Here is a 14,588-nt window from a genome sequence, read left to right on the forward strand (position 1 = left end):
CTAGTAATGTTTTATTATTTTAAGTTGAATGAGAGGTAGATGGGATATTACTATATATGTTTGAGAGATTTCCAACACTTTTTAAATTGGTCTTAAGTATATGTCAGTTTGAGTTCCTTAGCGTTGCTGTAATCCACCACTGGCCCCATCACTTTACACCAACTGGATTCCAACATTATGTTAGCTGCCTGGCCCCATAAGCAACTGCATTTGTGACCTTAATTTAGAAGTTAAGTGTTTTGTTTGTTTTATTTTTTGTTTTGTAAATTTTTATTGAACTATAACATATATACAAAAAGTACATATGGCATAGCCCAATTAATTGTTTACAAAATAAACATTATTTATGTGATTAGCACTCATGTCAAGATAGAACTTTTTTTTTTTTTTTTTTTTTTTGAGACAGAGTCTCACTTTGTTGCCCAGGCTAGAGTGAGTGCCATGGTGTCAGCCTAGCTCACAGCAACCTCAAACTCCTGGGCTCAAGCAATCCTTCTGCCTCAGCCTCCCGAGTAGCTGGGACTACAGGCATGCGCCACCATGCCCAGCTAATTTTTTCTCTATACATTAGTTGGCCAATTAATTGCTTTCTATTTATAGTAGAGACGGGGTCTCGCTCTTGCTCAGGTTGGTTTCGAACTCCTGAGCTCAAATGATCCACCCGCCTTGGCCTCTCAGAGTGCTAGGATTACAGGCGTGAGCCACCGTGCCTGGCCTAGATAGAACATTCTCAACATCCAAAATTCCCTTCCGATAACTATCCCCCACAAGGGTAATTATACTTCCTGACTTCTAACACCCCATATATTAATAAGTTTTACCTGTATTTGGACTTTATGTAGTTACCCAGTATATGCTTTTTTATTTCTTGATTCTTTCACCCAATATTATAATTGTGAGATACATCCATGTTGTTTGTTGTGTAGGTTCTTTGATTTGCATTGTTGATATTCTATTATATGGATAATAGGTAAGTGTTTTAAAAGAAAAAAATCTATGCTGCACAGAAATTATCAGTTTCCTGAATCTATTTTTGTACTTTTAATCAAAATACTTGGCTTTGGCAGCTCAGGTTGTTATAACTATGAAGCTCACTTCAAACTATAAATGCACTAAAATGTATTAATTGCATTACTTTGGGATATTTGTATTACAAAACAGATTTAAATGAGAGGTCCTTTCTATTCCTAGCTATCTTGTAGTTTCTATAGTGTTATTATTTTTGTAATTGTGTGTGTGTGTGTGTATGGTTTGAAATAAAATGGGGATCTGGCCTTGAGCCAAATCACTGCTATTCCTGGGTCTGGCTGATAAACTAGTTATAGAAACTAGCTTGGATTTTAGTGATCATGGAAACACCAGAACTCTGAGAGGCAGCAGGATTTATTTGCTTCTGGCCTGTCCTTCTATGTTCTTTCTTATTTTTTTTTTTTTTTTGAGACAGAGTCTCACTTTGTTGCCCAGGCTAGAGTGAGTGCCCTGGCGTTAGCCTGGCTCACAGCAACCTCAATCTCTGGGGCTCAGCGATCCTACTGCCTCAGCCTCCCAAGTAGCTGGGACTACAGGCATGCGCCACCATGCCCGGCTAACTTTTTTTTGTATATATATTTTTAGTTGGTCAATTAATTTATTTCTATTTTTGGTAGAGATGGGGTCTCGCTCAGGCTGGTTTCGAACTCCTGACCTTCAGCAATCCGCGCGACTCAGCCTCCCAAAGTGCTAGGATTACAGGTGTGAGCCACCACGCCTGGCCCGTTCTTTCTTATTTTGAATGTCCTGAGTTAGAAATTCTGCCAAATAAGAAACTCCAGGCCGGGTGCAGTGGCTCATGCCTGTAATCCTAGCACTCTGGGAGGCTGAGGCAGGCGGATCACTCAAGGTCAGGAGTTCGAGACCAGCCTGAGCAAGAGTGAGACCCCTGTCTCTACTAAAAATAGAAAGAAATTAATTAGCCAACTAAAAGTATATAGAAAAAAATTAGCCGGACATGGTGGCGCATGCCTGTAGTCCCAGCTATTCAGGAGGCTGAGGCAGAAGGATTGCTTGAGCCCAGGAGTTTGAGGTTGCTGGGAGATAGGCTGATGCCACAGTACTCTAGCCCAGGCAATAGAGTGAGACTCTGTTTCAAAAAAAAAAAAAAAAAGAAAGAAAGAAACACAATATAAAGTACTAGATGATAACATGCTATCTGATGAGTTTCAGGGCATCATACTATATAATCTGAGGAATATTGGGGAATAAGAGCATTCTGTGTGTTATTTGAAGAGAGGCAAACCTAAAAGTCTTTATAGTCAAATGCACTCTATTTTCCCTTGGGTTCTATGAGTTAATAGCAATTAGTTTATGTTTAAAATGAGAATAATTGTTGCATCAGTACCTCTATTTAGAGGCAACTGTTTTAATTCTGAACCTTAAGTGAAAACCATGATTAATTTTTACTGATGGCTTTGGGGAACCATAGCACATGTTTTACACACTGTACACCATGCAAATGTAGCAACAGAAACAGGCAAAGGTGAGAGAAATAAGGATCCTAATGATGGAACAAGGGAGATTTCCTGAGACAAAAATGGGTTTTAATGCAGCCTTTTAAAAAAATTAATATTAGCACTCAAATTTTAACAGCTGCTGAAAATGTCTAGTAGCTACTGCCAAAGAGATATTTGCCCTCCACAGATAAGAAAAATTAAAGATAGCAAAAGAGGAAAAAGTTGATTTAAATAGAAAATTTTGGATGAAATTTTTCCTGATCCAGGAGTAGGCTCAGTAATATTAGTTGTTTTGTATAAGAGGATTGGAGATAAGAGGAAGAAAATATGGAAAAACACAGGGTTTGGAGATTTGTAAGTATATATTAAATGATATCCCCCCAAATGTTAGTTAACTTTTTAGAGAAATAAGTGAGTGGTCCCCTTATGAGTTAATTTTAAATTATAATTCAGCATATAAGAATTCCATTTATTCAACTTTTATAATTCTCTGTCAATAAAACACAAGACTCTATGGCTGCTTCTTGCAAGTTGACAATTCTAATTATCCAATTCCGTTAAAACTGAAATATATTAACCACAAAATCTCACTGTTATATTCATGAGTCATGTCCATTTGGTGTGTCTATAAACAATAGAAACTAAATGAGTTATCTTGGTACATTTAAATGTCTATAGCCTACTTTTAGCTGTGAGTTGAAATAGGATGTTTTTGCATAATTAAAAAGACTTAGGCTTATTTTTTGCAAGTATTAAGGATTCTCTGTAATTTTTTTGCAAAACTCATATTTTTTCCTTTTGGAATATATAAAATATTTTAAAAATTTTGTTTATTTTAAATTTATTTTTCTTATTGTATTGCTTTTCTGTTTTTCCTCTAGATAAAAGTTAAACAGCTAGAAGAACAACTACAATCTTTTACTGAAACCAGTTCACAGAATGACCATCTACGCAAGTTGAATAAGGCTCTAGAAGCCAAATATGCTCAGGTGTGATTAATATCTACAAAAGTAGATTGCTGCTGTTTTAGTTTTTAAGAAATTGTTCAATGCCTCTCTCCCCATCTTACCATACAATACCAGAAACATGGATATTCTCTCACTTGACTTACTTCAACAAACATTTTTAAAGGACCTACTATGTACAGAGTTCTGCTAAGCCTCAGAGGAATTTGTAAAGATGCCTGAAGCAGGATTGGGTCATTCAGTTTGCTTCTAAAAGAGCAGTTAAGAATGTACTCAATAAACTTAGCAGAAAGTTATGCCTTTCAGAAAAAAAATAGGTTGTATTAATAAGCATTCATAGGGAGCATTGTTATTAGAAGCATTGAGAAATGCTTTCATGGAGGATTTTTGAAATTGAGCGTTAAAATTTTTGGCAGACAGAAGGAACAAGTATCTTTGCTTTTTTGAATTATAGGCAAACTTAGAACTCAATGTCAACAAGGAAGGTATCCCTGCAACAGATACGCTCACCTGAAAGAGGTATTACAGTGAAGGTGCTTTCTTGTCAGCATGGTGGCTATTGAGACTGAAAACCTTTCATAGGTCACATGACATTTTAACAAATGAATAGAGAAAAGTTAAGCAAGATACATAAAACATTTAGTGGGGAACATAACCCAGGAAGCTGTTACCAAAAGAAAATGATTCATTTAAGTGCTTTACAAATTTACTGTGTATATAATTAGATTGAGTATTTTAAAAATCTTTAACTCTTAGCATAAGCCTGTGTGACTTCTGTGTCTCTGACAATTGTGTATATATACACCCCTCGTAACCAAGGAACTTAAATATGTCTTCAAGTGGAACCTTCATAGGGTTCTAACCAACTGACTGTACTGTTGAGTGATGAGGTCACAAAGTTGTTAAAGGGGGCTTCCTTAGATACACTCTCTTACAGGGTATTTGGTTTAAAGTCTCTTTCTTCACTAGGTCATACTTTACAGTGTGATCTCTTCATTGAAAGCAAAGGAACATATTTTCAAATATATTTTCCAGTGTTGCTTTCTCTAGAACATTATTTGTATTGTATCTCCTAGTAAAGTGGGTACTCCTTGAAAAATAACTGGAGGTTTAGCTGCTTTTGTTATTTTTAATTGGTGATGCCTCCAAGAAAAAGGAGATCTCCAGAGAGGCCTGCGTCTTCAAAATCCCTTGAAAGCTCTAGGTCCCATGTAAACAGTTCAAAGGAAAGAACTTCAGTTGGTTTGCCTAGTGTTATTCCAAACTCTACACGCCATGTGAGCTTTGCACCTACCGTGTCTTCTGTGAGAACGTCTCAGGAGATTGGAGACTCCAGAATCTCTCTAAAGACTCTTTTGAATGCTATTAAAACCATGGAGGGAAGACTAGAAGGCAAAATAGAGATTCTTGCCTCAAGACCATTACTAAGTTGTGAATCACCAGATTTACTTAAACGGGATTCGGTAAGTGAAGACCACAAACTAAAACTTAGGAAAATTTCAGATCATATAAGAATGAAGAAAAATAGTAACAATCTAGAAATATAATACTTGAAGATATAACAAGGAAATTAGGTTCTTCACAAATAGGAAAAACTGATGATATAGATTGAAACCATCATCCTGACTATCACATAATTAATTTTTGTTTTGGACATAGAAAAAAATGTGGCTTAACAGTAACAATTGAGTTATTTTTATTTCATTTTGATTTTTTAGAAATTCAAAATTTCTATGTAATCTTACTATTTGAGCTAAAATGCTTGGATAAAGTCTGATTTTAAAGTTGAAATACATTAAGAAGCCCTAAGAAATTGAACATTGGAAAATATTTTCCAGAGAAAACTTATTAAAGCATCCATCTTGGCTGGGCACAGTGGCTCACGCCTGTAATCCTAGCACTATGGGAGGCCAAGGCAGGAGGATTGCTCGAGATCAGGAGTTCGAAATCAGCCTGAGCAAGAGCCGAGACCCTGTCTCTACTATAAATAGAAAGCAATTAATTGGCCAACTAATATATAGAGAAAAAATTAGCCGGGCATGGTGGCACATGCCTGTAGTCCCAGCTACTCGGGAGGCTGAGACAGCAGGATTGCTTGAGCCCAGGAGTTTGAGGTTGCTGTGAGCTAGGCTGACACCATGGCACTCACTCTAGCCTGGGCAACAAAGTGAGACTCTGTCTCAAAAAAATAAAAAAATAAAAGCATCCATCTTTGATGGATATTTTAAAATAACCTGGGCAACATCATAAGACCCTTTCTGTCCAAAAAAACACGTTAGCCAGGTGTGGTGGCACGCATGCCTATAGTCCCAGCTACTCTGGGAGGATTGCTTGAGCCCAGGAGTTCAAGGTTACAGTAAGCTATGATTTGTACTATTGTATTCCAGCACCTGGGCAACAGAGCAAGACTCTGTCTCTTAAAGAAAAAAAAAAAGTACTATAGCTTGTCTTCTAAAATAGACTACTATTTAGATAGCATTTTTACTAGTGGTATTTTTACTAGTGGTATTTTTGTATTTATGTATCTTATAAACACTGTTAAAATTTCAAAATCTATTCTTCTTTGTGTACTTTTCTAGAACAAAAATCCAGTAGATTTTCAGACTCTATAAGTCAGCATCCTTTGTGTTTTTGTGAGGTCCTTCCAGAAGAAGTTGAAGTATTTTAAATGTTATAGGTCAAATTTTAGGGAAGTCTAATAATGTCGAGGAAGATGTGGCGAAAAGGCATTCTTCTTTGTTGCTATGGGAGTGTAAAAGGTATAACTTCCTATGGAGGCCAATTTGGCAATATTTATCATACCTTTGACTCCACAATGTACTTCTAGGACTTTTTTCTACAGATACTAGCTTATACACATGACATGTTTACAGAGTTACTTAGTGGGGTACTATTGGTTAATAGCAACAGACACAGCAACCAAAATTCCATCAATAAGAGATTTGTGGCTGAGCACAGTGGCTCATGCCTGTAATCCTAGCGCTTTGGGAGACTGAGGTGGGAGGATCACTTGGGGCCAGGAATTGAACACACCAACCAGTCTGGGCAACACAGTGAAGCCCCGTTTCTTTAAAAAATAAAGTGAAAAAACTGGCTAAATAAATATTGGTGTATCCATAGTTTGCAATATTTGCTTCAAGTTAAGTATTATTATTAGGTTTAAACAACCAAAATTCAGAAGAATATAATATTTTACTATTTGCATACAAAATAGGTGGGGAGATAAAGAATATACATGTGTTTAAGTAAACATATGTGTTTACTTGTATGTGCATAGGATATATCTCTAAAATGACTCATAATGAACTGGGAACATTATTTTTGAGGAAGAAAACTGGGTGGCTGGGAGAGTTTTCACTCAATCCTTTTGTATTTTAAGAATAATGGTAATGTGCCACCTATTCAAAATAATGAATTTTATGAACATTTCCAACAAAACTGAAAGCAGAGAAAGGATGGTCTTTTCAACAAATGGTGCTGGGATAATTGTGTATTCATAGGCAAAACAAAAAAATCTTTGATCCCTATCTCATGCCATATGTAAAAATTAACTCAAAATGGATCATAGATCTAAATATAAACCCTAAAACTGTAAAACTTTTAGAAGAAAACATAGGGGGCAATCTTTGTGATCATGAATTACATGAAGATTTCTTAGATTTGACATCCAAAGCCTCCATAAAGGAATAAAAATGATTGAACTTCATGAAAACTGACAACTACGTTCTTCAAAGACATTACAAGAATGAAGAAAAAAGTTATAGTCTGGGAGAAAATATTTGCAAATCACATTACTAATTAAGGCCTTATCTTCAGAACATATAAAAAATTTCAAAAACTCACTAAGAAGAAAACCCAATAAAAAGAATGGGCAAAGCACTTGATCAGATATTTTACCAAATAAGATATATAGATGGTAGAGAAACACTTGACAAGATGTTTAACATTAGTCATTAGGGACTGATGTTAAATATAATATGAATAATAAAACCACTGTGAGATACTACTATACACCTATTAGTATTAGCCACTTTAGGAAATAGTTTGGCAATTTCTTTTTTTAATTTCAGAATATTACAGTAGGCCGGGCGTGGTGGCTCACACCTGTAATCCTAGCACTCTGGAAGGCTTTCCTGGTACCAAAAGAGAAAGAAAAAGAAAAAACTCACAGTTCATTGAACAGAAGGACCCTCATCTTTCTCTGTCAAAGAGACTGGAATGGTACATTGCCTAAAATTGACATTCAGAAATATTGACTGGGCCGGGTGCGGTGGCTCACGCCTATAATACTAGCACTATGGGAGGCCGAGGCAGGTGGATTGCTCGAGGTCAGGAGTTTGAAACCAGCCTGAGCAAGAGCGAGAACCGGTCTCTACTATAAATAGAAAGCAATTAATTGGCCAACTTATATATATAAAAAAAATTAGCCGGGCATGGTGGCGCATGCCTGTAGTCCCAGCTACTCGGGAGGCTGTGGCAGGAGGATCGCTTGAGCCCAGGAGTTTGAGGTTGCTGTGAGCTAGGCTGACACCATGGCACTCACTCTAGCCTGGGCAACAAAGTGAGACTCTGTCTCAAAAAAAAAAAAAAAAGAATATTACAGGGGTACAAATGGTGTGTTTACATGTATTGCTTTTGTACTGTTTGAGACAAAGTTATAAGTGTGCCCATCACACAGATAGTGTGCATTGTACTGATTAGGTAAGATTTCACCCATCTTCTTTCCCCCACCCACCTGCTTGATTTCCATTGAGTTTGACTTCCATCTGTGCACATGAGTGCTGTTTGGTTCCAATTTAATAGTGAGTACATGTGCTATTTGTTTTTCCATTCTTGAGATATTTCACTTAGGAGAATGGCCTTCAATTCCATCCAGATTATTACAAAAGGTATTAATTCATTTTTTTATGGCTGAGTAGTACACTTTGATATACATATACCACATTTTGTTAATCTTCTCATGTATTGATGGGCACTTGGGTTGATTCCACATCTTTGCGATTGTGAATTGTGCAGCGATAAACATTTGAGTGCAAGTGTCTTTTTGATACAAACGACTTTTTTTTTCCTTTGGGTAAATACCCAGTAGTGGGATTGCTAGATCAAATGATAGGTCTACTTTTAGTTCTTTGAGGAATCGCCATTATCATTTTTCATAGTGGTTGTACTAGTTTGCAGTACCAATAACAGTATATAAATGTTGTTTTTTCTCTGCGTCCACACCAGCATTTATTTTAGGACTGTTTGATAAAAGCTATTTTCACTGGGGTTAGTTGATATCCCATTGTGGTTTTGATTTGCATTTCCTTGATGATTAGTGATGTTGAGCATTTTTTCACATTTATTAGCCATTAGTATATCTTCTTTTGAAAAGCTTCTGCTCATGTCTTTTGCCCACTTTTTAATGGGGTTGTTTGACTTTTTTTTCTTGCTGATTTGCTTGAGTTATTTGTAGATTCTGGTTATTAGCACTTTATCGGATGTAGATTGTCTGTTTGCTATGTGATTGTTTCTTTGGCTGTGCAGACGCTTTTTAATTTAATAAAGTCCCACTTATTTATTTTTGTTGATGCTGTGATTGCTTTTGGGGTATTCTTCATAAATTCTTTACCTAGGCCAATGTCTGTAAGAGTTTTTCCAATATTCTCTTCTAGAATTCGTATGGTTTCCTGCCTTATGTTTAATTCTGTTTTCCATCATGAGTTGATTTTTGCGAGTGGTGAGAGATGTGGATCCTGTTTCAGTCTTCATCACGTGGGTATCCAGTTTTCCCAGCTCCATTTATTGAAAAGGGATTCTTTTCCCCAGTATATGTTCTTGTTTGCTTTGTCAAAAATCAAATAGCTGTATGAGAATAGTTTTATGTTTAAGCTCTCAGTCTTGTTCCATTGGTCTATGTCTCTGTTTTTGTGCTAATACCAGGCTGTTTGGATTACTATAGCCTTGTAGTATAGCTTAAGATCTGGTAAAGTGATGTCTCCAGATTTATTCCTTTTGCTTAAGGTTGCTTTGGCTATTTGGGCTCTTTTATGGTTCCAAATGAAGCATAGAATTATTTTTTTCTAGATCTGCAAAAAATGACATTGGTATTTTGATGGGGATTACATTAAATCTGTAAATCACTTTGGGTTGTGTGGACATTTTAACAATGTTGATTCTGCCAATCTATGAGCATGATATGTTCTTCCATTTGTTTACATCATCTAAAATTTCCTTCCTCAGTGATTCATATTTCTATTGCAGAGATCTTTCACCTCCTTGGTTAAATATATTCCTAGATATTTTATTTATAGGTATTGTGAAAGATATTGGGTCTTTGAGTTGATTCTCAGCTTGACTGTTGTTTATGTACAGGAATGCTACTGATTTGTGTACATTGATTTTGTAACCTGAGACTTTGCTAAATTTATTTATCAATTCAAAGAGTCTCTTGGCAGAATCTTTGGAGTTTTGTAGATATAAGAGCATATCATCAGTAAAGAGTGATAGTGTGACCTCCTCTCTTTAAAAGTGAAGCATACTACCACCATGTGACCCAGCCAATCCTAAGTATTACCAAAGATAAATGAAAGCATATGTCTACACAAAGACTTATGTACAAATGCTCACAACAGCTCTGTTTGTAATATTAATAGCTTAAAACTGAAGGTGATGAATGGATAAGTAAATTGTGATATATCCATATAATAGAACACTAAGCAATAGAAGGTATAACCTATTGATACATGCAACAGATTGGATGAATTTCAAAATAATTATGCTGAGTGAAAGAAGCCATTTAAAAAAGAGTGCATACAATATGATTCTATTTATATAAAATTCTAGAAAATACAAACTATTGTGACAGAAGACTGATAAGTGGTTACCTAGAGTTGGGATGCGGTAATAGGGAAATAGAAGGGGGCGATTAGAAAGGGGTGGTAGGAAACTCTTTGGATGATGGAAATGTTCACTATCTCAATTATGGTTTTAAGGCCTTATACATATGTTAAAACTTATCAAATAGTACACTTTAAGTATGTGCAGCTTATTGTCAGTTATCCCTCAGTAAAGCTGTTTAAAAAAGAATAATATGGGGGGGAGGGCATTTATTGAAACCTTAAAATCTGTACCCCCATAATATGCTGAAAAAAAAAGAATAATATGAATGTATTACCTATTCAAAAATTTATTATATTAAAATGTTTGAAATAACATTCTTGAAAGGATAGAACCATAGAGATAGAGAACAAATTAGTGGTTGCCAGAGGACAAGATGGATTTTTGGAGGGTGGGGCAAATATAGAGAGAAAGGACAAGGGAACTCATCTGTGATGATAAAAGAGTTCTGTGTCTTGATTATGGTGGTGGTTACATGAATATGTATATGGGATCAAATTGTATAGAACTATGTGTGCATGCACATACATGGATGAATAAAGGTTAAACATGGTGAAAACTGAATAAATTCTGTAATCTAGTTAATACAGTTAATAATGTACCAATGTCAATTTCTTTGTTTTGATGTTGAACTACAGCAATATAAGATGTCATCATTAGAAGCAGGAATAAGGGTACATGGGACTTGTACTATTTTTGCAACATCCTGTGAATCTATAATTATTGTGAAATAAAAAGTTTTAAAAAATAATATTTAAAATAGTATGATTATCTGAAATGATTGTGTGTATTTACTAAAAGTGTTTTAAGTGTATGAAATTCTAATCCTGTATTTGTAATTAGGATTCATTCTGCTTTAACACTATTTTCTTGACAGTATTTGGGACTTACTCATCTCTGCTTTTATAAAATTAATTTGTATGCTTGTTTTGTGTTCAAAAGGAAGGTAGTTCCATGATAATCAATTACTCCCCCCATTTTACATCTCAGCTTTGTATAGTTAGTCTTATTCTCCCCATTCCTATGCTTTCATGGAGACTAATATATTAGGTTTGCCCATCTTCACACAGATACTTTTGTTGTAGTTTTCTTTAAAGGAATAAACAGCTAATAAAGATGGGTTAGTTTTATTTAAGGTAATGAATAAATATATTTAATTAAACATTTTAAATTTGGCTTCTAAATTGCTGGGTCTTATTGTAAAAAATGATTTATTATGTTTAGGAGTGTTATTTATTGTTTCTTTTTTTCTCCTAAGGTGAAATCCATTCTTGAAAAAAGTGAAGAGGAGCTGTCTCGAACAATTAAGTGTCGTGATGCAGCCCTGAAAGAGAGTCAGAAGTTGAAAGAGGACCTCGAGGCTTTGGAGGACAGGGAAAACAAGAAGGCAAGGCATCAGCCTCTTCTGAGAATCCGTTACTAAGATGAAAGACTTATGAAATCGTTCATGAGCCATGTTCCTTACTTTGTTTCCATTAGTAAGAAAGAGTGAGGATTGATCAAAGGAGGATTTCTTTTTCTAGAGAAAAGATAACTATAGAATAGTTTTAAAATATTTTCCTTAAAAAATACATTATATTTAACTCCCAATTTTTTTTGACCTTTCTGTCTTAAAATACTCAGAAAGTTCCAATTTTTTCTATTAAGACACATCTGAGCTTGGTAATATTAATATTAATAATAACCTTCAAACTTATGTTTTATTAACATAATATTACTGTGTTGCTCTCTCATTAACTGTGTGTGCTTAATAAGAGCAGAGGTCACATCCCAAACTTCTCTCTGACAGCCGGGTCTAGACTTTGCATCTCTGAGGAGAGCTATGAGTTTCATCATTCTTCAGCAGCTTCCACTTTCTTTTATAGACTTTTTTTCTCAGATAATCCCAATGAGTTTTAGATGCATTCTTCTTGTCTGACCTCATCAGAAGAGAGCTGAGAGGCCAGCCTGGGACCACCTCTGCAGTCAAGAATGTGTTGACTTAGTGTCTCTAGTTAATATGTGCTCTGTGACATGACAACAGTTGGGAAGCTGCAGAGTTCTTCATAGGATCTGGAGTCTTTTTCACAAGTTACAATAACTTAAGAAACAACAACATAATGAAATAGACTTTAATTATTTCTCCTAGCATTCTACTGTACCTGCTTTTTGTGCCCTTTCCTAGGAGTAAGGAGACACAGTAGCAAAAGAATAAGCAAAAAGGATCTTTGTCTTGTTTCGTTTTCTACTAGGTGGGAAACTTTCAGCGACAATTGGCAGAGGCTAAAGAAGACAACTGCAAAGTCACAATCATGTTGGAGAATGTGCTGGCTTCTCACAGTAAGATGCAAGGTGCTCTGGAGAAAGTACAAGTAGAGCTTGGGCGGAGGGATTCGGAAATTGCAGGCCTCAAGAAGGAAAGGTACCTGTGATTTTTCTGTGCTTGATATTGCTGTGTTGTACTAAGGAACAGTGTCCAGTCAGTAAATTAAGTCACTTTATGTTGTTTCCTTTGGGAAAGACTAGTAAAATGGTCTCTAAAGAACTAGCAAGTTAGAGAAAATCTAGAATTAGAAATCAACATGATTCCCCAAAATTCAAAATTTCCCTATTTTGTAGTGATATAAAAGAATATGTATCCTAGAAGTTCATGAGCTATACTACTGTTTTACTGTTGCTGCTTTCTTTATCATTTAAACCTAATTCTGCCCTTGGGTCTGCCGAACAGTAATTGTCAAGACAATTGAAGCTAAGTGTATATTTGAGTTTCATTTAATTATCCATTTGTTACTATCCTATCTCAGGATTAATTATTCAAGGTGAATCATTCCGAGAAATACTTCTAACCATATTTTATAAGTAAACTCTGGCTGGTTGTGGTGGCTCATGCTTGTAATCTCAGCAGTTTGGGAGGCCAAACTGTGGGAGGATTCCCTGAGGCCAGGAGTTCAAGACCAGCCTGGGCAACATAGTAACACTTGTCTCTTAAAAAAAAAAAATAAGTAAACTCCTTTGTTGAATGTTTCAAAAATTGCATAAATTTTCTTTTTATATTAAATAACAAATGGTCTGAATTTAGTAGGGCTTCTAAAATATGTTGTCTGTGTTAGTGGTGCATATTGTCTCTATGTCATGAGAGAATAAGTGAGTTTTATTTTCTTCATTGTGCTTATCTTTTTTTTTTTTTTTTTTTTACATAATAGGAAAGTGTTTTACCTTTGAATTTTTTTTTTTTTTTTTTTTTTGAGACAGAGTCTCACTTTGTTGTCCAGGCTAGAGTGAGTGCCGTGGCGTCAGCCTAGCTCACAGCAACCTCAAACTCCTGGGCTGGAGCGATCCTTCTGCCTCAGCCTCCCGAGTAGCTGGGACTACAGGCATGCGCCACCATGCCCGGCTAATTTTTTATATATATATCAGTTGGCCAATTAATTGCTTTCTATTTATAGTAGAGACGGGGTCTCGCTCTTGCTCAGGCTGGTTTTGAACTCCTGACCTTGAGCAATCCACCCGCCTCGGCCTCCCAGAGAGCTAGGATTACAGGCGTGAGCCACCGCGCCCGGCCTTTACCTTTGAATTTTAAAAAGTCAAGGGGATGGTACTAAAAATATTGTTTACTGTTCACCATAAATTTCTATTAAAATAGGTAGCTTTATATTTAGAAACAAAAATCTCAACAGCAAGCCTATCTTTGTAAAGGTGATTTTTTTTTTACTAGTGATATATATGTGTGTGTGTGTGTATATACATATATGTGATATATGTGATACATATATGTGATAGTGATATATATGTATGTGTGTGTATATGTATATATACACACACATACATATATATATAGTGTAAAATTACCAGCCCATAAGTTAGTTTCAGAAACATGTATTGATAGCTAATGTATCAAGCTAAATTGAATCATAGATGGGACAAGTTATTTAATTCCTAGGAACCTTAGTTTTCTTTAACCTGAAACTGAGGTTACTAATTGTCATCAGATATTTTGAGCATCTGTGGTCCATTGTGTGTGATGCTGTTTGAGCTTCTTGGAAGAAGACTGTAACTCCCAAGTAGTATCATTCCTAGATGATTCTTTTCGTTCTTTTTGTCACTCTTAACACTCTTTCTGTGCTTTTTATTTTTAGGGCTCTCAACCAACAGAGGGTGCAGAAGCTAGAAGCTGAAGTGGACCAGTGGCAGGCCAGAATGCTTGTTGTGGATTCCCAGCACAATAATGAGGTAGAGGCCTTGCTTTTATAGATGTCAACACTCATATTTTTAGTTT

At 35.7% G+C, this 14,588-nt stretch overlaps 1 protein-coding gene across 1 annotated transcript in view; it reads left to right on the forward strand.

Moving 5' to 3' along the window:
- CCDC150 (coiled-coil domain containing 150) overlaps positions 1-14,588 on the forward strand; it is a 77,586-nt gene that overhangs the window by 51,935 nt on the left and 11,063 nt on the right. The window contains 6 exon segments of the mRNA XM_076005769.1: positions 3,371-3,478; positions 3,909-3,956; positions 3,959-3,973; positions 11,592-11,720; positions 12,565-12,734; positions 14,449-14,542. Coding sequence (XP_075861884.1) covers positions 3,371-3,478; positions 3,909-3,956; positions 3,959-3,973; positions 11,592-11,720; positions 12,565-12,734; positions 14,449-14,542 — 564 coding nt within the window.

This window comes from Microcebus murinus, chromosome 8 (assembly GCF_040939455.1).
Source record: "Microcebus murinus isolate Inina chromosome 8, M.murinus_Inina_mat1.0, whole genome shotgun sequence".
NCBI lineage: Eukaryota > Metazoa > Chordata > Mammalia > Primates > Cheirogaleidae > Microcebus > Microcebus murinus.